We start from the raw sequence: 25,593 nt of genomic DNA, 5'->3' as shown, positions 1-25,593 counted from the left end.
CTTTTATACACTGTTGATATCAGTTTTCTAAAACTGAGTTAAGGATATTTGCATCTCTATTTTATAAGAGATATTGGCTGTTTATTTCCTTTGAAATCCACTTTATCTCATATTAGTATAGGCACTCTACTAGCTTTATTTTGATTAGTATTAGCTTGGTGTATCTTTTTCATCCTTTTGCTTTTAACCTACTTGTGCCTTTTTATTTAAAGTGTGTTTCTTGTATGCAGCATATTGTTGAGTCTTGCTTTCTCATCAGTATGATAATTGGAGTATTAACACCATTTACATCTTATTGATGTGGTTAAGTATAAATATATCATCTTCCTATTTTCTTTTTATATGTAACATTTGTTGCTTAATCATCCTTTCCTCTTCTTCTACCTTTTTTTGGATTAAACTGAATATTTTTATTCCATTTTTTCATTTTGGTTCTCTTAGTAGATATAACTCTTTACTTTATTATTTTAGTGGTTGCTTTAGTATATATTTTTAATATATCACAGTGTACTTTCAAGTGTTGCTACACTATTTCATGTATAAGACCATTACCACAGGATATTTCCATTTCTCCCATCCTGATCTTTGTGCCTCTGTAGTTACACATTTTAACTTTATGTGGTATATCAACTCCAGACTACACTGTTACTATTTTTACTGAAGCACTTAACTATCTTTTAAAGAAATTAAGTAACAAGTCAAAAATCAAATATACTTATTCATTTATTATTTACTATTTATAATTATTATTTTATACTTATTTTTAAATTACTTAAAATTTAAGCATTTTAAAAATACTTAAAGTATTTTAAAAATACTTATTTTTAAATTACTTAAATTTTAAGTATTTTAAAAATACTTATTATTTTTTATACTTATTATTTTATATTTATACTTATATTTATTATTTATACTTACTCTTGGAAATAGTAGTTACTATTTCCAATGCTATTCTGTTTTTTGAGTAAATACATCTTTCTACTTGGTACTATTTTCTTTCTGCATGAGGGTTTTTTTTAACATTTCTTTTCATGAGACTAATTCTTCAGTTTTTGTATGTTTGAAAAGTCTATTTCATCTGCATTTTTGAAATATACTTTAATGGCATACAGAATTTTATATTTTAAAGATGCTGCTCCACTGTTCTTTATTTTTTTCCCCCACTTGCATTGCTTCCAAAGAGAAATCAGTTGCATTATTAGCTTTGTTCTTATGTGCATAATGTGTCTCTTTTTTTCTGGCTTCTTTTAAGATTTTTTTCTTTATCACTGGTTTTGAGCAATTAGATAATAATTTGTCTTAGAGTGGTTTTCTTCATGTTCCTCGTGCCTGTGATTTATTGAGTTTCTTGAATCTCTGACTTTATAGTTTCATGATACTTAAAAGATTTAAACCATCATTTCTTCAAATATTTTTTCTGTTCTTACCTGTCTCTCCTCTCTCCAAGGACTCCAATCATATGTATATTAGGCTGCTTGAAATTGTCCCCTGATTCACTGGTGCTCTCTTTTTTTTTTTTTCTGCACTTCATTTTGGAAACTTTTTTTGCTATATCTTCAAGTTCACTTATCTTTTCATCTGCCATGTCCAATTTGCCTTAATTCAGTCCAGCATATTAACCTCTTGCAAAATGTACCTTTCATCGCTAGAAGTTCAATTTGAGTCTTTTTAAATATCTTCTGCATCTTCACTTAACATTTGAACATATGTTAGAATAACTTTTTAATGTTCTTGCCTGAGAATTCTAACATCTATCTCAGTTCTGGGTTGTTTCTTGATTTAATGATTTATCTCTTCATCACGAGTAGTATTTTCCTGTGATAATTTTTTACTAGATTCTGGACATTATACCCTTTACCTTGTTGAATGCTGAATATTTTTGTATTCCTATAAATATTCTGAATCTTGGTCCTGAGATGCAGTTAAGTTTCTTGGAAAGTTTTATCCTTCCAGGTCTTCTTTTAATATTTGATAAGTAGGGCCACAGCAGTGTTGAGTTTAGAGCTCACTCCTCCCTACTACTGAGGTAATACTCTTCTGTGCACTCTACCCAATGCCCCACAAATCACGAGGTTCTCCAGTCTGCTTTGTAAAACCAAGCATTATTTCCAGCCCTGTTTGAGCACCAGGCATTGTTTTCTCCATTCCTTTCAGGTGGTCTTTCCCTGGCTTTGAGCAGTTTCCCAACAAGTATAATATATACTGACCAATATCTAGCTGAATACTTGAAATGAGAACCTCTGAAGCTCTCCAGAGTTCTTTCTTTTTGCGCAGCTCTCTTTCTTCCAGTACTCTGGCCTATGATTCTAAACACCTTGGTGTCTGCATACTTCTAGCCCTAGCTCCTCAACTCTGTCTCCTCAACTCAGGCCATCCACCAGGCTATACCTGAGGTTCCCCTTCCTGCACTGCAAACCAGAAACTCTCTTAAGGCATTAACTGGTGTAATTTAAGGTGCATCTCCCAGGGATCACTGTTATTCATTACCTGATGTCTAGTATCTTTTGAAACATTTTTTAAAATATATTTTATCTGCAATTTTTTTCAGATGGGAAGATAAATGTGATCCTAGTTCTTCCATCTTGGCCTGAAACAGAAGTTGTATGCATGTTTTTTTACATAGTTGAGACCATTCTGTATTTTGAACCTTATTTTTTTTCTTGTCATAAGCTAGTACCACTGGCAAACATCATCTGTAATCTATTTTTTGTATGTTGCTACATAATATTATGATGTATAAATATATCACTTTTACTATGCATCCCATGTTATCAGACTTTCCGGTTATAGTATTTTCAATTATAAATAATACCGTGATTGACATTTTTGTGCACAAATCTTCATCCACCTTTCTCAATGATATTCTGGACAGATTTCAAGAGGTGCTTAAGAAATGGAAACTTAATAAAAAAAAATATATACATCATCCCATTGTTTTCAGGAAGGTTTTAACAATCTACATTCTTAGCAGCATATATGAGTGCTCATCTTATTGACTCCTCACCAACAACATTATTTTTAAAAATCTTTGCTACTCTGATTTGTGAAACTGGTATCTTGATCTAAATTGTCTCTGATTATTGGGCAAATTGAATATTTTCATGAGATTATTGGTTTTTCTATTTCCTCTTCATGAATTATGTATTTCCATTCTTTTATTGCTATCAAGATATTGGGGGCTTCCCTGGTGGCACAGTTGTTGGGAGTCTGCCTGTCAATGCAGGGGACATGGGTTCGAGCCCTTGTCTCGGAATATCCCACATGCCGCAGAGCAAATAAGTCCGTGCACCACAACTACTGAGCCTGCAAGCCGCAACTACTAAGGCCCATGTGCCTAGAGCCCGTGCTCCACAGCAAGAGAGGCTGCCGCAATGAGAGGCCTGCACGTCGCAACGAGGAGCAATCCCCGCTCACCGCAACTACAGAAACCTGCACACAGCAACGAGGACCCAACGCAGCCAAAGGTAGGTAGGTAGATAGATAGATAGATAAATAAATAAATAAAATTTGTAAAACAAATTTTAAATAGAGGATTATTTTAAAAAACCAAAAAGATATTGGAGCGTTCCAAATCAATTTGGGTGAGCTCCCTGCCCTACACTCTTACAGTATATTCCAGCCACATATGAACCCACCATCTCGTCTTGCTTTTTTTGTCTTCGCACTTGCTTCTGCCTCTGCCTGGAGGGTTCTTCTTTTATAATCTTACATCTTCGAAAATCCTTTCCTATTTCAAACCAAAAGCTGCCTTTTTAGTGAGTTCCTCCTTGACAGTTCCTGGCTAGACTAAGATCCTCCTTCTTTGAACATCTTGCCATTATATTATTTATTTTATTGTGCATGTATCTGTAAGTGCCTTAAGGGGAAAGGACTATGTATTTTCTTCTTAAAGCCCACACATCTCTGATGATAATAAATACCTAAGACATTTATTGAATGAATAAATGGTTAAAAGAGTGCAATTCAGACAAATTAAAACAACACTGCTCATTTATTCCGCTGGCATTTATTGAACACCCACTATGTAACACTTGAAAAAAATTCAAACCTGATATATAATAATTCAATTTTTTAAATGGCAGACTATTATTTTCTAGTCATTTTCTCATTGACTCTTTCATTTTCTTTATTTTCTTTTATTTACTTTTTAAACATCTTTATTGGATTATAATTGCTTTACAATGGTGTGTTAGTTTCTGCTTTATAACAAAGTGAATCAGTTATACATATACATATGTTCCCATATCTCTTCTCTCCTGCATCTCCCTCCCTCCCACCCTCCCTATCCCACCCCTCTAGGTGGTCACCAGCCACCAAGCTGATCTCCCTGTGCTATGCAGCTGTCTCCCACTAGCTATCTATTTTACTTTTGGTAGTGTATATATGTCCATGCCACCCTCTCACTTTGTCACAGCTTACCCTTCCCCCTCCCCATATCCTCAAGTCCATTCTCTAGTAGGTCTGTGTCTTTATTCCCATCTTGCCCCTAGGTTCTTCGTGACCATTTTTTTTTTTTAGATTCCATATATGTGTTAGCATACAGTATTTGTTTTTCTCTTTCTGACTTATTTCACTCTGTATGACAGACTCTAGGTCCATCCACCTCACTACAAATAACTCAATTTTGTTTCTTTTTATGGCTGAGTAATATTCCATTGTATATATGTGGCACATCTTCTTTATCCATTCATCCGACGATGGACACTTAGGTTGCTTCCATGTCCTGGCTATTGTAAATAGAGCTGCAATGAACATTTTGGTACATGACACTTTTTTTTTTCTTTTGCGGTATGCAGGCCTCTTACTGTTGTGGCCTCTTCCGTTGCGGAGCACAGGCTCTGGACGTGCAGGCTCAGCGGCCATGGCTCATGGGCCCAGCCGCTCTGCGGCATATGAGATCTTCCCAGACCGGGGCACAAACACATGTCCGCTGCATCGGCAGGTGGACTCTCAACCACTGCGCCACCAGGGAAGCCCAAATGACACTTTTTGAATTATGCTTTTCTCAGGATATATGCCCAGTAGTGGGACTGCGTGGTCATATGGTAGTTCTATTTTTACTTTTTTAAGGAACCTCCATACTGTTCTCCATAGTGGCTGTATCAATTTACATTCCCACAAACAGTGCAAGAGGGTTCCCTTTTCTTCACACCCTCCCCAGCATTTACTGTTTGTAGATTTTCTAATGATGGCCATTCTGACCAGTGTGAGGTGATACCTCATTGTAGTTTTGACTGCCTTTTCTCTAATGATTAATGATGTTGAGTATTCTTTCATGTGTTTGTTGGAAATCTGTATATCTTCTCTGGAGAAATGTCTGTTTAGGTCTTCTGACCATTTTTGGATTGGCTTGTTTGTTTTTTTGATATTGAGCAGCATGAGCTGCTTGTAAATTTTGGAGATTAATCCTTTGTCAGTTGCTTCATTTGCAAATATTTTCTCCCATTCTGAGGGTTGTATCTTCATCTTGTTTATGGTTTCCTTTGCTGTGCAAAGCTCTTAAGTTTCATTAGTTCCCATTTGTTTATTTTTGTTTTTATTTCCATTTCTCTAGGAGGTGGGTTAAAAAGGATCCTGCTGTGATTTATGTCATAGAGAGTTCTGTCTATGTTTTCCTCTAAGAGTTTTATACTGTCTGGCCTTACATTAAGGTCTTTAATCCATTTTGAGTTTAGTTTTGTGTATTGTGTTAGGGAGTGTTCTAATTTCATTCTTTTACATGTAGCTGTCCAGTTTTCCCAGCACCACTTATTGAAGAGGCTGTCTTTTCTCCACTGTATATTCTTGCCTCCTTTAACAAAAATAAGGTGACCATATATGCATGGGTTTATCTCTGGGCTTTCTATCCTGTTCCATTGATCTATCTTTCTGTTTTTGTGCCAGTACCATACTGTCTTGATCAGTGTAGCTTTGTAGTATAGTCTGAAGTCAGGGAGCCTGATTCCTCCAGCTCCGCTTATCTTTCTCAAGACTGCTTTGGCTACACAGGGTCTTTTGTGTTTCCATATTAATTGTGAAATTTTTTGTTTTAGTTCTGTGAAAAATGCCAGTCGTAGTTTGATAGGGATTGCATTGAATCTGTAGATTGCTGTGGGTAGTAGAGTCATTTTCCCAATGTTGATTCTTCCAATCCAAGAACATGGTATATCTCTCCATCTATTTGTATCATTTTTAATTTCTTTTATCAGTTTATTATAATTTTTTGCATACAGGTCTTTTGTCTCATTACATAGGTTTATTCCTAGATATTTTATTCTTTTTGTTGCAATGGTACATGAGAGTGTTTTCTTAAATTCACTTTCAAATTTTTCATCATTAGTGTATAGGAATGCAAGAGATTTCTGTGCACTAATTTTTTGTCCTGCTACTTTACCATATTCATTAATTAGCTCTAGTAGTTTTCTGGTAGCATCTTTAGGATTCTCTATGTATAGTATCATGTAATCTACACACAGTGACAGCTTTACTTCTTCTTTTCTGATATGGATTCCTTTCATTTCTTTTTCTTCTCTGATTGCTCTGGCTAAAACTTCCAAAACTATGTTGAATAACAGTGGTGAGAGAGTATTGTTCCTGATTTTAGTGAAAATGGTTTCAGCTTTTCACCATTGAGGACAATGTTGGCTGTGGGTTTGTCATACATGGCCTTTATTATGTTAAGGAAAGTTCCCTCTATGCCTAGTTTATGGATGGTTTTTATCATAAATGGGTGTTGAATTTTGTCAAAAGCTTTCTCTGCATTTATTAAGATGATCATATAGTTTTCCTCCTTCAATTTGTTAACATGGTGTACCACATTGATTGATTTGCATATATTGAAGAATCCTTGCATTGCTGGGATAAACCCCACTTGATCATGGTGTATGATCCTTTTAATGTGCTGTTGGATCCTGTTTGCTAGTAATTTGTTGAGGATTTTTGCATCTATGTTCATCAGTGATATTGGCCTGTAGTTTTCTTTCTTTGTGACATCTTTGTCTGGTTTTGGTATCAGGGTGATGGTAGCCTCGTAGAATGAGTTTGGAAGTGTTCCTCCCTTGACTATATTTTGCAAGAGCTTGAGAAGGATAGGTGTTAACACTTCTCTAAATGTTTGATAGAATTCACCTGTGAAGCCATCTGGTCCTGGGCTTTTCTTTGTTGGAAGATTTTTAATCACAGTCTCAATTTCAGTGCTTGTGATTGGTCTGTTTATATTTTCTGTTTCTTCCTGGTTCAGTCTTGGAAGGTTGTGCATTTCTAAGAATCTGTCCATTTCTTCCAGATTGTCCATTTTATTGGCATAGAGTTGCTTGTAGTAATCTCTCATGATCCTTTGTATTTCTGCAGTGTCTGTTGTTACTTCTCCTTTTTCATTTCTAATTCTATTGATTTGAGTCTTCTCCCTTTTTTTCTTGATGAGTCTGGTTAATGGTTTATCAACTTTGTACATCTTCTCAAAGAACCACCTTTTGGTTTTATTGATCTTTGCTGTTGTTTTCTTCATTTCTTTTACATTTATTTCTGATCTGATCTTTATGATTTCCTTCCTTCTGCTAACTTTGGGGTTTTTGTTCTTCTTTCTCTAATTGCTTTAGGTGTAAGGTTAGGTTGTTTATTTGAGATGTTTCTTGTTTCTTAAGGTAGGATTTTATTGCTATAAACTTCCCTCTTAGAACTGCTTTTGCTGCATCCCATAGGTTTTGGGTTGTCATGTTTTCATTGTCACTTGTTTCTAGGTATTTTTTGCTTTCCTCTTTGATTTCTTCAGTAATCTCTTGGTTAATAAGTAGCATACTGTTTAGCCTCCATGTGTCTGTATTTTTTACAGATGTTTTCCTGGAATTGATATCTAGTCTCATAGTGTTGTGTTTGGAAAAGATATTTGCTATGATTTCAGTTTTCTTAAATTTACCAGCACTTGATTTGTGACCCAAGATATGATCTATCCTGCAGAATGTTCCATGAGCACTTGAGAAGAATGTGTATTCTGTTGTTTTTGGATGGAAATGTCCTATAAATATTAATTAAGTCCATCTTGTTTAATGTACCATTTAAAGCTTGTGTTTCCTTATTTATTTTCATTTTGGATTATCTCTCCATTGGTGAAAATGGGGTGCTAAAGTCCTTTAGTATGATTGTGTTACTATTGATTTCCACTTTTATGGCTGTATTTGCCTTATGTATTGAGATGCTCCTATGCTGGGTCCATAAATATTTACAACTGTTATATCTTCTTGGATTGATCCCCTGATCATTATGTAGTGTCATTCCTTGACTCTTTTAATAATCTTTGTTTTAAAGTCTATTTTGCCTGATATGAGAATTGCTACTCCAGCTTTCTTTTGGTTTCCATTTGCATGGAATGTCTTTTTCCATCCCCTCACTTTCAGTCTGTATGTGTCCCTAGGTCTGAGGTGAGTGTCTTGTAGACAGCATATATACCAGTCTTGTTTTTGTATGCATTCAGCCAGTCTATGTCTTTTGGTTTGGGCATTTTATCCATTTACATTTAAGGTAATTATCGATATGTATGCTCCTATTACCATTTTCTTAATTGTTTTGGGTCCATTATTGTAGGTCTTTTCCTTCCCTTGTGTTTCTTGCCTAGAGAAGTTCCTCTATCATTTGTTGTAAAGCTGGTTTCGTGGTGCTGAATTCTCTTAGCTTTTGCTTGTCTGTAAAGGTTTTAGTTTCTCCGTTAAATCTGAATGAGATCCTTGCTGGGTAGAGTAATCTTGGTTGAAGGTTTTTCTCCTTCATCACTTTACATATGTCCTGCCACTCCCTTCTGGCTTTCAGAGTTTCTGCTGAAAGATCAGCTGTTAACCTTATGGGGATTCCCTTGTGTGTTATTTGTTGTTTTTCCTTTGCTGCTTTTAATTTTTTTTTTGTATTTAATTTTTGATAGTTTGATTAATTGTGTCTTTGCGTGTTTCTCCTTGGATTTATCCTGTATGGGACTCTCTGTGCTTCCTGGATGTGATTAACTATTTCCTTTCCCATGTTAGGGAAATTTTCAACTATAACCTCTTCAAATTATTTCTCAGTCACTTTGTTTTTCTCTTCTTCTTCTGGGACCCCTATAATTCGAATGTTGGTGTGTTTGATGTTGTCCCAGAGGTCTCTGAGACTGTCCTCAATCCTTTTCATTCTTTTTTCTTTATTCCGCTCTGCAGTTGTTATTTCCACTATTTTACCTTCCAGTTCCCTTATCCGTTCTTCTGCCTCAGTTATTCTGCTATTGATCCCTTTTAGAGAATTTTTTTTAATTTATTTATTTTTGGCTGTGCTCGGTCTTCTTTGCTGTGCGAGGGCTTTCTCTAGTTGTGGCGAGTGGGGGTGACTCTTTGTTGCGGTGCGTGGCCTTCTCATTGCAGTGGCATCTCTCGTTGCGTGCCACGGGCTCTAGGCACACGGGCTTCAGCAGTTGTGGCATGTGAGCTTCAGCAGTTGTGGCTCACAGGCTCCAGAGTGCAGGCTCAGTAGTTGTGGTGTACCAGCTTAGTTGCTCTGCGGCACGTGGGATTTTCCTGAACAAGGGCTTGAATCTGTGTCCCCTACACTGGCAGACGGATTCTTAACCACTGAACTACCAGGGAAGCCCGAGAATTTTTAATTTCTTTTATTGTGTTGTTCATCACTGTTTGTTTGCTCTTTAGCTGTTCTAGGTCCTTGTTATACGTTTCTTGTATTTTCTCCATTCTGTTTCCAAGATTTTGGATCATCTTTACTATCATTATTCTGAATTCTTTTTCAGGTAGACTGCCTACTTCCTCTTCATTTGTTAGGTCTGGTGGGTTTTTGCCTTGCTCCTTCATCTTCTGTGTGTTTCTCTGTCTTCTCATTTGCTTAAATTACTGTTTTGGGGGTCTCCTTTTTGCAGGCTGCAGGTTCGTAGTTTCTGTTGTTTTTGGTGTCTGTCCCCAGTGTCTAAGGTTGGTTCAGTGGGTTGTGCAGGCTTCCTGGTGGAGGGGACTAATGCCTGTGTTTTGGTGGATGAGGCTGGATCTTGTCTTTCTGCTGGGCAGGTCCACATCTGGTGGTGTGCTTTGGGGTGTCTGTGGCCTTATTATGATTTTAGGCAGCTTCTCTGCTAATAGATGGGGTTGTGTTCCTGTCTTGCTTGTTGTTTGGCATAGGGTGTCCAGCATTGTAGCTTGCTGGTCATTGAGTAGAGCTGGGTCTTGGCGTTGAGATGGAGATCTCTGGGAGATTTTCACCGTCTGATATTACGTGGAGCTGGGAGGTCTCTTGTGGACCAGTGTCCTGAACTGGGCTCTCCCACCTCAGAGGCACAGCCCTGACTCCTGGCTGGAGCACCAAGAGCCTATCACCACACAGCTCAGAATAAAAGGGAGAAAAATAAGAAAGAAAAAAGGAAGAACATAAAATAAAATAAAGTAAAGTCATTAAAATATAAAATAATTATTAAAGAAAGAAGAAGAGAGCAACCAAACCAACAAACAAGTCCACCAATGATAACAAATGCTACAAACTATAATAAAAAAAAACCCAAAAAACGGACAGACAGAACTCTAGGACAAACAGTAAAAGCAAAGCTATACAGACAAAATCACACACAGAAGCATATACATTCACACTCACAAAAAGAGAAAAAGGGGAAAAAATATGCATATTGTTGCTCCCAAAGTCCACCTCCTCAATTTGGGATGATTCATAGTCTCTTCAGGTATTCCACAGATACAGGTACATCAAGTTGATTGTGGAGATTTAATCCGCTGCTTCTGAGGCTGCTGGGAGAGATTTCTCCCTTTCTCGTCTTTGTTTGCACAGCTCTTGGGGTTCAGCTTTGGATTTGGATCCGCCTCTACATGTGAGTCACCTGAGGGCGTCTGTTCTTCGCTCAGACAGGATGGGGTTAAAGGAGCAGCTGATTCGGGGGCTCTGGCTCACTCAGGCCCTGGGGGGAGGGAGGGGCAGGGAGTGCGGGGCGGCCCTGCGGCGGCAGAGGCCAGCATGACCATGACGTTGCACCAGCCTGAGGCATGCCTTGCGATCTCCTGGGTAAGTTGTCCCTGGAACACAGGACCCTGGCAGTGGCGGGCTGCACAGGCTCCCGGGAGGGGAGGTGTGGCTAGTGACCTGTGCTTGCACACAGGCTTCTTGGTGGCGGCAGCAGCAGCCTTAGCGTCTCATGCCCGTCTCTGGGGTCCGCGCTTTTACCCGCGGCTCGCGCCCGTCTCTGGAGCTCCTTTAAGCAGCGCTCCTAATCCCCTCTCCTCGCGCACCAGGAAACAAAGAGGGAAGGAAAAGTGTCTTGCCTCTTCGGCAGCTGCAGACTTTTCTCGGACTCCCTCCCGGCTAGCCGAGGCGCACTAACCCCTTCAGGCTGTGTTCACGCCGCCAACCCCAGTCCTCTCCCTGCTATCCGACCGAAGCCTGAGCCTCAGCTCCCAGCCCCACCTGCCCCGGCGGGTGAGCAGACAAGCCTCTTGGGCTGGTGAGTGCCAGTCTGCCCTGATCCTCTGTGCAGGAATCTCTCCGCTTTGCCCTCCGCACCCCTGTGGCTGCGCTCTCCTCCGTGGCTCCGAAGCTTCCCCCTCCACCACCAGCAGTCTCCACCCGCGAAGGGGCTTCTAGTGTATGGAAACCTTTCCTCCTTCACGGCTCCCTCCCACTGGTGCAGGTCCCATCCCTATTCTTTTGTCTCTGTTTTTTCTTTTTCTTTTGCCCTGCCCAGGTACGTGGCGAGTTTCTTGCCTTTTGGCAGGTCTTCTGCCAGCCTTCAGTAGGTGTTCTGTAGTTGTTGTTCCACATGTAGATGTATTTCTGATGTATCTGTGGGGAAGAAGGTGATCTCCGCGTCTTACTCTCCCACCATCCTGAAGCTCCCTCATTGGCTCTTTTAAATATAATTAACAATCACTTGAGATCTAATATTAAAATAGTGCTATAATTGAACTTAAGACAGAAAGCCTCCGATCTGTTCCCATCCTGCAATCTCTGTCTAAATTCTTCAAAGAAGCTAGCTTTAGATGATAATACATCTGCTTAATGGCTTCCTTTTGACCCTTTCCTTTCCAACTAATTGAGCTGGCTTATCTCTGCTAAGTAAACACATCCCCAGACACAGCACCCACTCCCAGCCCCATAGGAAAAGCAGAGTGAGTTTCCTTCTCCCATGTGCTTTATAATTTGTAGTATCTGAGTGTGGAATCAACCCCTGAAGAATTTGGTAATGGTCTATTAGAAGCATGTCTCCCCTCAAAGCAAAGAGTGAAGGTCATAAGAGTTTTTACTGATACAGGTCTTTCTGTACCTCCCCCCAGTTCTTCAAATCCCCTCACCCATATATTTGTGGGCAGTTACTGTATTGTGAGGAGGGCATGATTTACAGGAAGATACAAACTTCTTTGCAAATGCTCCTTGCTGAGTCAGGTTGGGCTATAAGATTAATTTCTATGGAAAGTGAAAATTCTTAAGAGCCTGCCTCCAGTCTACAGAGGGGAAATGGAGGCAAATCCATGAAGAGATATGGGCACAACTGGCTTCAGCAGATAAAGATGAGAATGGAGTTTCTGTAGAGAACCCTCACCAGGGCAAAGCAGGGCACGTATGACCGTCCTAGGGTATGCAGGCCCAGGAAGTTTAGTTTAGTTTTGTTTTGTTTTGGAGATTCTGTCTATACAAACAACTGGATGCACTCAAAATCAGCATGTCAGCAACATTCCGTCTGCCCCATCTCATGTCATGCTGAGGACAAAATACCACACCAGACCGCAAGAGTGATCTCCTTGCCAGATCATTCCCCTTGAATCAAGGACTGGCCATGGAGTCTCAGGACAGCCCCATATGCATGTGTCCCAGAGCTTCTCCTCCTCAAGGTATCCAGTCCACCTCACTGAGGTGTTAGGGCATCAGAGAGCACCCTGAAGGGGGAGGAACAGACTGCAGCCCTGTTGATACACTGCCAACCCAAGCCCATCTCAGGCCCAAAGGAGTACTTTACACATTTCCAGGCAGGCTCTCCAAAGTCCTGGGCCTCCTAAGGAACGGGGCCCACAACAGAAGTCCTTCTGGCTCAGCTCTAAGGGCATTTCCAGATAAAGGCATGATGAGGACCTTTCCACAGAAGAGGAAGTCAGTCCATTTCATAAGCCCAACACTGAGTCAGAAAGTTTCTCCCACACTGCACTGTTATTGTTGCCATAGACTGTCACCAACTTGAAAGACAGTGTCCACCTTCTGCTGTTTTCAAACCCCCATGCCTAGCACCAAGACAGACACTTACAATGTTGTCAAATAAATGTTAAAAATCCTACTTCAAGGCAAGTTTGATTTTCATTATACAGTAGAGCACCTTAGAGAAATGAATAGTGTCTTGAAATTAAATTAGAGGGCTTAGTTCAATCTCTGAGTTTCAGTCACCTCGTCTTAAAATGAAGGAGCTGGACCAGCAGATCCTTAAGGACCTTCCAACTTTAGATCCTATGACTTGAATATCTATGACTGGCCCTAATCAGGGAGGGATTACTGGCTTCCCAAAAAAGATGAGAGGGATTTAAACCAACAAACCTAGTCACCAAGGTTTAATATATGTAGGAAACTATTCATTCCACCATCAACTACAGGCTTGGAGTCAGGTGGTAAACGCACTAATCACTCTGTCAGTAAGTTGAGCCTGTGTTGCTCATTCCCAATAGAAGCACTTGTAGGGCTGGGGTGGAATTTTTTTGTTCCTGTTCCAAGGTATGTTGAGTCCAAGTGATCGGGAGCACACGGTTTCTGAAACCCCAATGTGAGCCCTTGCTCTGGAGACCACAGAGTCTAATTATATTGAACAGAGAACAGCAAAAGTCACAAAGCCATTAATGGGAGGGTAAGGGGAAAATGAACACCCAGGGAGAAATTCAGTAGCTATTTTGAAAAACAGGAGATTTTGCTTCTTTGTCTCAATGACAAAGTAGCTGAGTCACCCAATCACTCATGATCTCAGGGAACGCATTAGCTTTGGTTGAGTCTGCACTCATCCAAAAAGTGGAATGGTATGATGGTCGGAGAAAGCCCAGAAGGTCTGGCTCTGAAAAAAAAAAGTAGGGATTTTGGGGGAAGGGAAAAGAGGTGCAGGACATATTTTAGAGCTTTCAAACTGAAGATGAAATCACCATAAAGAGCTGTCAACGAAGCAATGCCTAGTAATCCTGAACTCAGCCAAAGCTCAAATGCCAGAGATGCCCTGAGATCAGGACTTTGAAGGGAGAAGATCACTTAAAACTATTCTATGCACAGACAACAAGAGACTAAGCTGAAGAATTTGCTTATGAGGCTTGCTAAAGACCAACACATCCCTCTTCTCCTCTTGTCGAAGTGTTTGAGCCCAGGTAAAGCACACAGCCTCTGAACACCATGACCTCATAGAAACCCAGGTGCCCAGGAACTCCTGAGCCAGATGAGTGTAACTCACAGCATGAGAGCCCTGCTGAAAGCCTGAGAGGACATTGAGGGGGTGTGAATACTGGAAATGCTGTCTTCTGTGAGGGTTAGACCAACAAGGTCCTGAACAGCACATTTCCTGACCTCCTGCCTTCTTGGGAAAGCTCCAGAGAAACTGTAAATGAAGGATGAAGGAACCATCTCAGCTCATGGATGTCCTGAGTTCCCTTTCTCAAAGGATGGTGCAATGGTCAGGGAATACAATGGAGCTCAAGGTCCAACCTCTGCTAGGAAGACTCAACCCGTTTCTGATTGACTCTGATGTTTTTGAGGCAAGAGAGGCCAACAGAGTTTAAAGTCCTGGGAAATAAACCAATGATAACAGCTGATAATTCAGCTTCAAAGATTGGGTTAACTATTACCATGTGAAAATGTTGGCCACGCTTTGGAAATAGTTACGTGGACAGACAGTGGAAATTGTCATTATTTTTACCAAGACCCTTAGGTCTACCCTGGAAATGAGGGCACAAAGGTACAGAAGGTGTTGAGACATGGAACAAACACAGACTCTTCTAAGGTCACAAGATGAGTCAGTCACAGACAAGCAATTCATCTTTGCCTCAAAAAAATTTTCTACTTAGTGAATTTGGAAAGCTCAAAGACAGCTTTGGTGCAGATAAACAAACTTGTTCACAGCAGAGCAAGCTAGCAAGAGCTAGCTCACCCTGGCCCTGTGTCATTTTTCCCTCCCTGATTCTATAAAAAGCTCCCCCATAAATTCTAAAGCCCCATAAATTCCAGCCGAATGGATTATCAGACCAAATACTGGAAGCCTAGCTCTGTCTCAAATAGGAAGCAAAATTTGAATGTCAATGCTGCCCATCACATCCCCTCAAACGCAGATCTTTCTCTTCTGCCAATCTCAGTCAGTTTCCCCAGACAACTCTAAGTAAGAGACAAAAGACCCCCTCCAGTGAGACCTTGTTCTCTTTCAAGCTGACGGTTGCTGCTTCTCATTCTCTAGAATGAGTCCCCTCCCGCAAGGCACCTCAGTCCCTCATGCAAGAGAGTTCAGCTACTTCATTTCCCAGACATGTTTAGACATGATAGAACCTCGAATGTGAAGTTGGCTTGGTACCAAGAAATAATAAGATAATAAATATGAAGTGCCTACTATAGCACCCACTCAGTAAATGTTGGCTTTTATTCGTCATTAGATAGGTTATTCAAAAAATATAAAAATTTTTTAATTGAAGAATTTCTTTTAAATTGAATTAAGAGCCTACCATGGTCCCGGCACTTGGGTAGGACCAATGGATAACAGCAAGATAAATATAATTTGACTTCTACCTTTAGGAGGTTTAGAATTTATATGGGAGAGAAGACACACATGCCAACATGGTACAGAGTCAAATCCGATATATAGTAAAGGAAAATATGAAGAAAGTGCTGGAGGAGGGGAAATTCCTTTTGTCTGGTGAGGTGAAGCAGGCACCATAGGTGGGGTCTGAAGAATGGGGGCAGCTTCTGCCATTCAATAAGGCAGGGCTGCCCTTCCAGAGGGAGGGAAGCACGTGAGGAAAGATCTGGAACAGGACAGGGCATCCCAGGTGCAGGGGTAGCTGGATAGAAAGAAAGATGAGAGGAGGACTAAAAGGGAAGCATGGAGATGGAGATAGGGACACAATCTTGATTGCTTTGAAGTCAGGAAATACCAGTGGGAGGGCTACAGGAGCTGTCTAGGTCTGAAGAAAACTGCTCAGACTAAAGCAATGGTCATGAAGAAACAGGTGCAAGCCGACACAAATCTATGACAGTAAGACTCTGCCAGCACGGTGGGTATTTGGGAAGTGAGGAAGGCTTGGAATAGCCACCTCCCCTGAGAGTGAGGGCTGGCACAAGGCCACAGAGGGTGAGTGACATTGCTCTGCATGCCCCTTGTCTCTAGAAGGTGTGCGGTTTGTTTCTCTGTCATAAATCTTGCCCTGAATACTATCTGGAGACAGGGTTTTATTGGAGGACAGCTGCATCACTAATTTTAGGTTTGTGCTAGAGAAATAGGGCAGGTTTAATCTCCAGGGCAGGGAGGAGTCATAGTGACACAACGCTGGGCATCTGTTCCTACAGAGGCATCCAAGAATAACTCTCCCGGGGCTTGCTAGCATTTGGAGGCTGACACTCAGTAAAGCTATTCACGTCCCCTGACATGTTACTTCATCCCTGAAAGACCCCTTCAAATCCACAAGTTCTGGCATCCAAGTCAAGTTGAGTAGAACTCATCGGGGTACAACTTAGTTACTATTTGGGAAACGGAGTTCATGTGAGAAGGTGAGTAGTGGCAGAAACTTCCCATCTGCGTGTTCGCCTCTAGCTTTGCCGCCAGATCTGAAGCAGGCAGCCAAGTACCCAACAGCATTTATATTCATAACGAGGAACAATATTAAAGCACCTTAAAGCTTCCAAGATTTTTGGCACAGTATTTCTTAATGCCCCCAACAAACCTAAGAGGTAGGACTTGATATTCACACTTTGAGAAATGTAACAGTTTAGTTAAGAAAGGATAAATGACTCGCCAAGGAATCAGCTAGAAAGAGGGGGACAAGGCGGGTCTTCTGATTTTAGCACCTTTGCTCTTGTCTTGCTGCTGGAGGCTGGGGGTAAGGCAGAAAACAAGGCAGCTTTGAGAAAGAATTCAAAAGCAGAGGGAACAGACATTTATTTTGCCTTTGGGAGGAAAGAGCCATACGATGGAGGAGAAAGACTCCCCCTATCATTAAGCAAATTGGTCCATGAGTATGTGCGTTTAGATGAAACACACATTTAGGTAACAGAAATTTAAACAAAGTTTAACCGCTTGTGATTGTCTTATATATGGTGGTTTAGAAATCAACTGCTGGACATAGACTGTGTAAGGTACTCCGGTGGTGGTTTAAGAGCTAAGGCTCATGTATCAGACAGGGTTTAAATTCCAGCTCTTTCACTTAAATCCCGGCATGTTACTTAACTTCTTTCAGCTTCAATTTTTTTTTTCCCTGTAAAATTGGGGAGAGTAATAGCACCTGCCTCGCAGAAGAGAGGAGAGGATCAAATGAGATAATGCATGCTAAGAGCTCAGCATGGGGCAGAGCACATAATAAATGCCATGGCAATGACAGCCCTATCGAAATGGTTGGTGGAAAAGCCTCTCCCCGATGGAGGTTTGGTTTTAATTTGGCATTTGGATCAAGAAGGGGAATCATCTTGTCTAACTTTTACAGAATAGACCAGAAATGCAGAAATATGCCCGAGGTCCCTGAAGAGTCATTTTGTCATCAGAAACATCCACCCCTGTTTATCCCTGGGGTTACTTTCCAGGAGAAAAAAAGCAATAGAGATGGCAACTAGCAAGAGTCTCTGAGAAGGGGGCTTCTGTGCTTTGTTGCTTACTCGCCCTAGCTCAATCTGAATAGAGAAGACAATAAAAGCTATCAGGATCCCAGAAGGGAAGGGCCTAGTGCCAAGGTAAGCTGGGAAGGGCTTGCCTAGAGGAGCTCTCCAAACAACATGGTACCCGAGTGAGTACTGTGTGATACTGGTATGTGGATGGGCCCAGGAGACATCACTAGATTTTCACATGATGTAGGGTAGGCAACTAAACATTCCTGAGCTGCCAAAGAGATACATGGAGACAACAGCAGAGTAGAAGAGTCCTGGTGAGTAAGGCAAAAAGATATGGCTCATGGATTGCTGACCAAAGGACACGTTAAGACTGCATATGTCAGCAGCAAAGGCCTACACACCACGATCAAAACCGAAATATCCAAATCAAACATATTCAAATTGAATAATGGAAGTTGAAGAGGGAAATAAAATATAATTAAAGAAAAACCAAGGAAGTTAATTTCTTTGGTCACTGAGCTTGTGACTCTGAAGTTTTAAACTTAACTAAATGAGGATCCCTTGACAGAATGTAGCTGAATCCCATTTTGCAATACATTTGCACTTCAGAGAAGAGATTTCTCAAATGAGGCACATGCAACACCGACTCCCCCCAAAAAAGGTGGTCTGCAAACAAAAATAGTTCCCTAACCAAATTAGTTTTGGGAAAGGGTATATACTACATACCCATCTTGAATATTCTGAATGTGTGTTGGCTTTATGAAGGCTTTGAGAAGTCTTACAGTAAAGAAATATACCTAACTTTGTTTAACCCAGTACTTCTCAATATATTTGATGAGAAATTTTTTTTTTTAACCAAGATATAATGTTTTTCACTCTAGGAAATGCTGGTGTAGAGAGCTGCAGGTGAGAATGGATGATAATGGAATTATTGTGGTGACCCAAGAGAAAAATAATCAGGTGGAAGATGAGCTGACGATTGATGCTGGGATGCAGAAAATCTCATGGCTGGTCATGGAAATGCTACTTTGCCAAATGACCCCATATATCTTGGAAACTGGCTGAATTTTTTCTAATATTCTTTCAAGGTCCTCGCTGAGTCACTCCCATAAATGATGGATCTTATTGGTTCCAAATATCTCTAAAGCCTGCGTCTCTGACCATCTCCCTTTTTTTAAGTTTGTGATTCAATTCTCTCCACTCCAGGAGGCAGGGCCAGGGAGAATAGCTGAGTTTCACTTTCCAATCATAAAAAACACATCTCAAAACTAGCACACAATCAGAATTTCATATCAGAAATTTAGGAACCCTGAGAGCATCACCTTTCCCTATCATGTCTGGACTGTCTTTTAAGGGCTGTACTCACTATGGTAGAGTCTGTGATTAAAAGAGATACCTGAGGGCTTCAGGCAAAAAACAAGGGCTTTTGAGTCAGATCTGGCTGGATTCAAATCCCAACTCTGCCTTTTTCTAGCATTGTGACCTTGGATAAGACTCTCTCCACATCTGAGTTCCCTCATCTGAAAATGAAGATGATATTATATCCATTCAGGTTGTTGTGACAATCCGAGGAAATGATGCATGGGTGGGGAGGGATGTGAGTTGAGACAGGATAAAATCATAGTACCATATCTACAAGGGGGAAGTCATCGCTCAGTGAACTGGAAGCACCAAGAGAATATCTATGAGACCCTTCCCATATCTCTACCTACTACAAAGAAGACAAAAGTACTAAAAATTGCTCTGTACCTGATTACTCGGGTACGCTTCTGGGTATAAGGGGTGATGACCTTGAGAAGCAGTTCCATTGCTCCATTAATTCCCAGCATGGCTCCTGTGGTGACTGAGAAAGACAAAAGCACACTAGTTATTGACCCATCTGAACCAAGCTTTATTTTCAGCATTACAGAATGAGCCTAAAAGATAGGGGAGGTCCATCACCTTTCTTACCAAAGGCAACTTAAAAGCAGAGAAACTCTATGGTCTTTTATCCCTGGCTTGGAAGTTAAAGATTATCTGAAAAGCACACATTATCTTCCCACACTATCTCTTTCTCAAAAGGGTCCCAAGCCATGAAATTATGTTTTTCATTTTCTGGTGGCCCATTGCCCTACTCCTTTGTATAGTCAATCAGAATAGCCAAGGCAATTGCCGAGCAGATTTTTTCTGTAAGCAGATCTTTGGGTTTCTGGCAACTACTTAAGTTCAAGCTGTTTCACCCACCACCGACTTCCTATATAATACATATGTGCGCGCACACACACACGCACGCGCGCGCGCACACACACACACACACACACACACACACACACACAGCCAGTATCTTAAAAAACACTTTCTTAGATGTATTTTGCTGTTTGGAGACTTCACAATGAAGAAAAGTCATAAGTGGATGGGAGAAGTTTCAATCCAACTTGGATTGACTTCTTTAAAGCTTCAAGAAGCAACCTAATAAAGAAGATAGTGCCCTTTTTGTTCCACCCCGGTTCCAAGTTCCCCTACAACTTTTGCACTCGGATCGCCCATCACTAAAAGGCTAAGGCTTGACTATACCTCTATCCATTAGAATGGCAAAGGAAGAATCAGTTGGTCCTGCTCAGAGGTAACTACCAGAAATTGTTGCCTTTTTGCCCAATTGGATGGCTATAAAAACAGAGTGATAGATCTGAATAATAGAAAGAGACCGAAAGGGGTAGCTGGTCATCCTGGTGGCTTCAGATAAGTACTTTGGATACAAAACCTCTCATCTCTGATGATGCCCCAGCCACTCTGCAATATTCCCAGCACCTCACTCCACTCAGCTCACTTTAGGAAGAGCTCTGATCACGTCAAAAATAAGAGGAACCCACAGGATACAAAATGGAATCTTGGCCCGAGGCAAAACTTTCAGTGGGAGAAGGAAAGAAGTTTATCTTCCAAGGTGTGACTCTTTTTCCTTTCCTTCACTGTACTGTTGTAGTAAAACAGAGACCTATGAATGCCTTGTGCTTTGGGCCAGCTTTGTTCCAGGAAATATGAGTGGAAACAAGGGGGTCAGGGAGAAGCAAAGAGATAAAAACAAGGGAGGCTTATACTGGCTTGCTCCAAGCCTCAGGAAGGAGGAAAAATGGAAAACTGGAGTCTCTAATATAGCTCAGCTCAGTAAAGTCCACCAGAGAGAGACTGAGGCTGATGTCTTAGTTATCACCAGGAGTGCGTGTTCCTGGAATATCCTCTATGCGTTCGTCCCTCCTGAGGCTAGTACAGGCAGTCATTGAATGGATCAAAATTCAAGAATTTGGCATCCTAGTTCTGCCCATCAATCTTCCCTTCCCATGGCTACTAACTCAGTCCTTACTTCTAAATTGGCAAAACATGCTGGAGTAAACTCCTGGCAAATAATTCAGCAAAATTCTAGTATTAAGTAGAGTTAGAGAGGAAATAGTTTTAAGAGCATGAATTCTAGCATGGGAGACTTTAGACTTGGAACTGAAAGAGGATAACAATAAAAAGTCCTCACTAAGTTCTTCCATGCTGGATGCCTGCCCAAGGTTAGACCTCTGGCAGCTCTATAAGCAACCTCACCCGCCATCTGAGAGCTGCCGAATGGTTCGCTGGCTGTCACAGACCCATTATGGTTCCAGCCAATTCCTTCTGCAGATAGGAGCTGTTTAGAAAACTTGCTGGAACATTCAACAGTGGCTAACAATTCACCAAAGCGACAGCAACCCATGGGCTTCATGAACTCCTCTTGCCTCTCATCAGTAAAGTCAATGTGTAGAGAGTGATCGTATTTTTTTTTAATATTTTATGAAACAGTTCATACAATAAATGTTGTCTTAGAATAGGAGACACATGGCCACCTCCTCATACCCACAGGCAAATCTCAGCATTTTTCAGAGCTCCCTGCTGAAGGAATTCTTCAAGATCTCTATAATCAATGTATATAATGAAAGTAAGTTATTCATCTTAACTATTCTTTACGAAACCAAAGTAAGATATTTCAAATCTCGTGCTGCTGGCAAGCTCCAAATGGGGGTGACACACCTTCTGCCTACTCATTAATAAGAGTTGTCCTTTATACAAAGCCACAACTTCTCACTCAGATTTTCCTTTATTAGAGATGGGTTTGGACAGATTCCTTCAGCCTCTCTCAAATATTCTCTGATTTTCTGCTCAACATACATGAGTGTGAGTGGAGATTCTGTCTGTGAACACGGAGTCAAGCATCTGTCTCATTATTCCCTAGAAATACTTTCTTTTGATGGGTCTTCCATGCTTATTCATGGAGTTAACCAATGAAATATGTCCCTAATATTTTGTTAGTTCTGAGGACAGTTACGGAAAAAGGTCACCACCTGTTTACTCCCCTTATGTGTGTGATTCCTATTATTTCAAAGGACTGAGGGAAAAGATTAGAGCAGAGAAGAAAAACTAACACTTACTTAGCAACTATTATGTGACGAGCTTACCGGTGAACATGATCTTACTTATCCCAACCACCAAGTCTATGAGCTCTTATTACAACTGTAATTTTACAAAGGAAAAAGCTGAGGTTAAACAGGTTAAGTGCACACAACATATGACTCTTAAGAAATGAAGTCAGAGTCAAGCCCAGGTCTTCTTGGCTCTAAGCTCATGTACTTTCCTCTAGAGAGTATTACATCTAAATAGTTGTCACTTTTGTTCTGCAGGAAAGGGGCTTCGAAAGGAGAAATAAAAGTCTGTGTTCTTTACACTGAAATAGGTGGTACAGAATATCATCTATTAATAACTGTATCTGTGTGGAGAGTAGAATAAACATGAATTTTGCAGTTAGAAACTTAGCCCTCATGACTTATCTGTATGAACTCAAGCAATTTCTTCATTCTTCTAAGCTTCACTTTCTTTTTTCTTAGCTATGAAATGCCGAGTCTACATACAGGATGGTTATGATTATCAGAATTAATCCAAATGAGGAGATGGCAAATAACATCAACCCATGTGCCATGATATATCAAGTTACCTGAAAGACTATGTTGAGAAGCAGTGGGAGATAAACTTTGGTAAAGGATGTCATGAGCAATGAGTGACTTCAGGGACATAGTGTAGAGACTTGTGATGTGAGGGTCGCTCTTGACAGCTGTAGCACATTGCTCTGTGCCTTGGATATAAGGACTGAATAAAGTCTGCCTTCCCCTGCCACAGGTCTTTTTCACCTCGTAGTACTGACAGAGAGACGTAGAGTGCTAAAATGTTTTAGCTCCCAAGGGAAAACAATATGGATCTCTCACTTCAAGCACTGGCTCAAGAGTTCTCCATGGCTGAGAAGGAGATGAAGAAATAACTTCTCACCTCTACGGTCTCTAGAACATGAGGCTCCTCCTGGTTTATTTATCTTGTTGGGACTACATCTGTCCTCCACCCATGCCCTCCTTCCAACCACACCCCCAAATGGTTTCCAGGTGTCACAGCCCAGATCTGGAAGCCACCCCCAGAGAGCCACAACTGAGTTGCTTACCACTAAAGGCAAAGACACGCAGAGCCCAGAGACAGTGGAGGAGGTTCTGGCTGTGAGACAGGTTTTTCCTCGCCAGAATCAATGTCACATCAAGTGCTTCAAATTCCAGTGCCTTCTGTCCAAACTTTTTATCTATGAACACAGATCAATCCATCTTAGTTGTGTTTCACATTAATTCTGAAGGTTGTATAATGTGTGGGGGAGAGGAAGGCAAAGATGGTGGAGTGAAGAAGATTATCATGGCCAATGAGACTTTTCGGGTCTAGTAGAAAATGCTACTAAGTATGTCCGCATTGGAACCAGATGACTCAAAAGAGCTAAACGAGGGTATACATATGGTCCATTATTCTTCAAGTAATATTTACATGAAGTCTTGTGGGTTGTATGACCTGCACCCCCTATATGTAAAAATTTTTCTGGTTGTCCTCAAACATGAGTTACAGTTTAGCTGGGTATAAATTTCTTCCTTTAAGACAGTTCCAGAAGTAAGGATACTTAAGTTACATAACATTCAAATGCATTGTGTGAACCTTGATTGGATCCTTCTCTGAACATGTCTGTAAAAGGCATGCTGGGAACATTTGAAGAAACTGGAATGAATATAAATATGTATGCATTGTTAATATTGTTAGATTTATGACCATGGTATTATGATTATATAGGAAAACGTCTCTTTTCAAAGAAATGCACTCAAAAGTATTTAGGAGTAATGTTATCTCTAATTTTCCTTAGAATATTTCAAATAAAAATAAATAGGTTAAGGAAATATGGCAAAATGTTAACAATGGTTAGAGCTAAGTGATAGGTATAGAAGAGGTCATCTTTCTATATGGTAGAGAACTTTATAATAAAACACGAAAACATAATTTCAGAAAATAAAATTTTCTCCCCAAATTTCTCTAAATTATTGATCCAAATAACCTGATATTCAGTGTTGTGGGTTAGTCATTATTATTTTAATAATTACTAATAATTATTAATATTATTTAATAATTAGTAATAAGTATAAAAAATAAAGGGAAAAATATTTTTTAATTCTATGCTCCTGGCTCCCACTAGGGATAATATGTGACTGTGCCACCTGTCACATTTGTTTGTGTCCTTTCCAAAGTGCAATGCCCAAATCACCATGTTTGTTTTTGCAAGAATACAGTCCCTACCAGATTCATAGCAGGTGGAAATAAGTAAAACAGAGACAACATCCTAAACCTCGTTTACAATATTTATCTCTGGACCAAAAGACACCAAAAGGCAAAGAGATTGTGACTGAACTCATATGACCCATTTCCTTTATCGGAAAAGAAAGATACCTATCTGGCTCCATTCATGAGCAGCCAATCTCGTTTCTGTTCTGTTCAGGTCAGTCCCTGACAGCTTGAATGTCAATATCAAGGACTACCATCTTTAATGGCAGAAGGTGTAATTATGACAATAATAATATCAAGGTCCATAACTTGAAAATCACTGCCCCGGTGCATCACTCATCTCTCTTTCTCCTATGAAACCTACATGACTCTTGTCCATCAAGCTTCTGGCGCCACATGCTAAGCAGGCAACATACAACCTTGCTTAATCCTTACAGCAACCCAAGAATTATGTACCGAGACCCATTTTGTAGATGAGAGCCCAATGGTAACTTGCCCAAGGTCACTGCCCTGTCAAAGCCAGGCCTAAAACCCAGATCTGACTTCCCAGCCTCTGCCATTTACTACCAGGGTGTATATCATGTCTTTTCTATCTGTTTTTGGAGTTCACTTGGCCCACTCTTTGTTTTGCTGACTTCTTCTTATCTTTCAAGTTTGGGCTCCAATGTCACCTCTCTCTGTCCACATCATCTTACAGGAACATCACCTTTTCTTTTCCTTCCAGTTATTATCTAGTTAATTATCATTGTCTGCTATTATCTAGTTAATCTAGTTAATTATTCTGCCCTTCCCCACTTGAATGTAAGTCCCGTGCAAAGAGGCCCCTTATCTGTCTTTGTGACAGTGATGTTCCCAGTGTCTAGAACAGTGCACAGCCCTGGGAGACATGGAGTAAAAAATCTGTTGACTATTCAACAGATATTCAATGAATATTGGTTCTATTGGTTTTGTCTGGAACATGCTCATGCAGGTGCTGGCTGATGCCTGGGTCTCAATCATTATCTGTGAAATGTAGAATGGACTCAAATCACAGCTCCAAACATTGAAAGGAAAGAGTATCCCAGAGCCCTGTGCCCTCAGCTGCTGCTGCCTGCACTGAGCATCAAAGATCCAACTTTTGGAGGACCTGAGCTTCTCGACTGTGATTTATGTAAGACTGCACACAATCGGAGCTTAACTGTTAGGACTAATTTGCAACGTTTACATGCATCCTGA

The 25,593-nt window shown here is 40.5% G+C and overlaps 1 protein-coding gene across 7 annotated transcripts in view; it reads right to left on the bottom strand.

Moving 5' to 3' along the window:
* The window catches only part of AGBL1 (AGBL carboxypeptidase 1), a 958,763-nt gene that overhangs the window by 861,983 nt on the left and 71,187 nt on the right, over window positions 1-25,593 (bottom strand). For all 7 annotated transcript variants that reach the window (XR_009541841.1, XM_060156164.1, XM_060156157.1 and 4 more), the window contains exons 4-5: window positions 23,234-23,365; window positions 19,504-19,597 (exon numbers count right to left, since the gene is read on the bottom strand). Coding sequence is in view for 6 of the 7 variants with exons in the window: in XM_060156164.1 (XP_060012147.1) it covers window positions 19,504-19,597; window positions 23,234-23,365 (226 nt within the window). In the remaining variant the exon portion in view is untranslated. The remainder of the gene's footprint in view (window positions 1-19,503; window positions 19,598-23,233; window positions 23,366-25,593) is intronic.

The sequence above is a fragment of the Lagenorhynchus albirostris genome, chromosome 1 (genome assembly GCF_949774975.1).
Source record: "Lagenorhynchus albirostris chromosome 1, mLagAlb1.1, whole genome shotgun sequence".
Taxonomy (NCBI): Eukaryota; Metazoa; Chordata; class Mammalia; order Artiodactyla; family Delphinidae; genus Lagenorhynchus; species Lagenorhynchus albirostris.
Note: the sequence above shows the minus strand (reverse complement) of the source record. Positions and strands in the feature narration are given on the sequence as shown.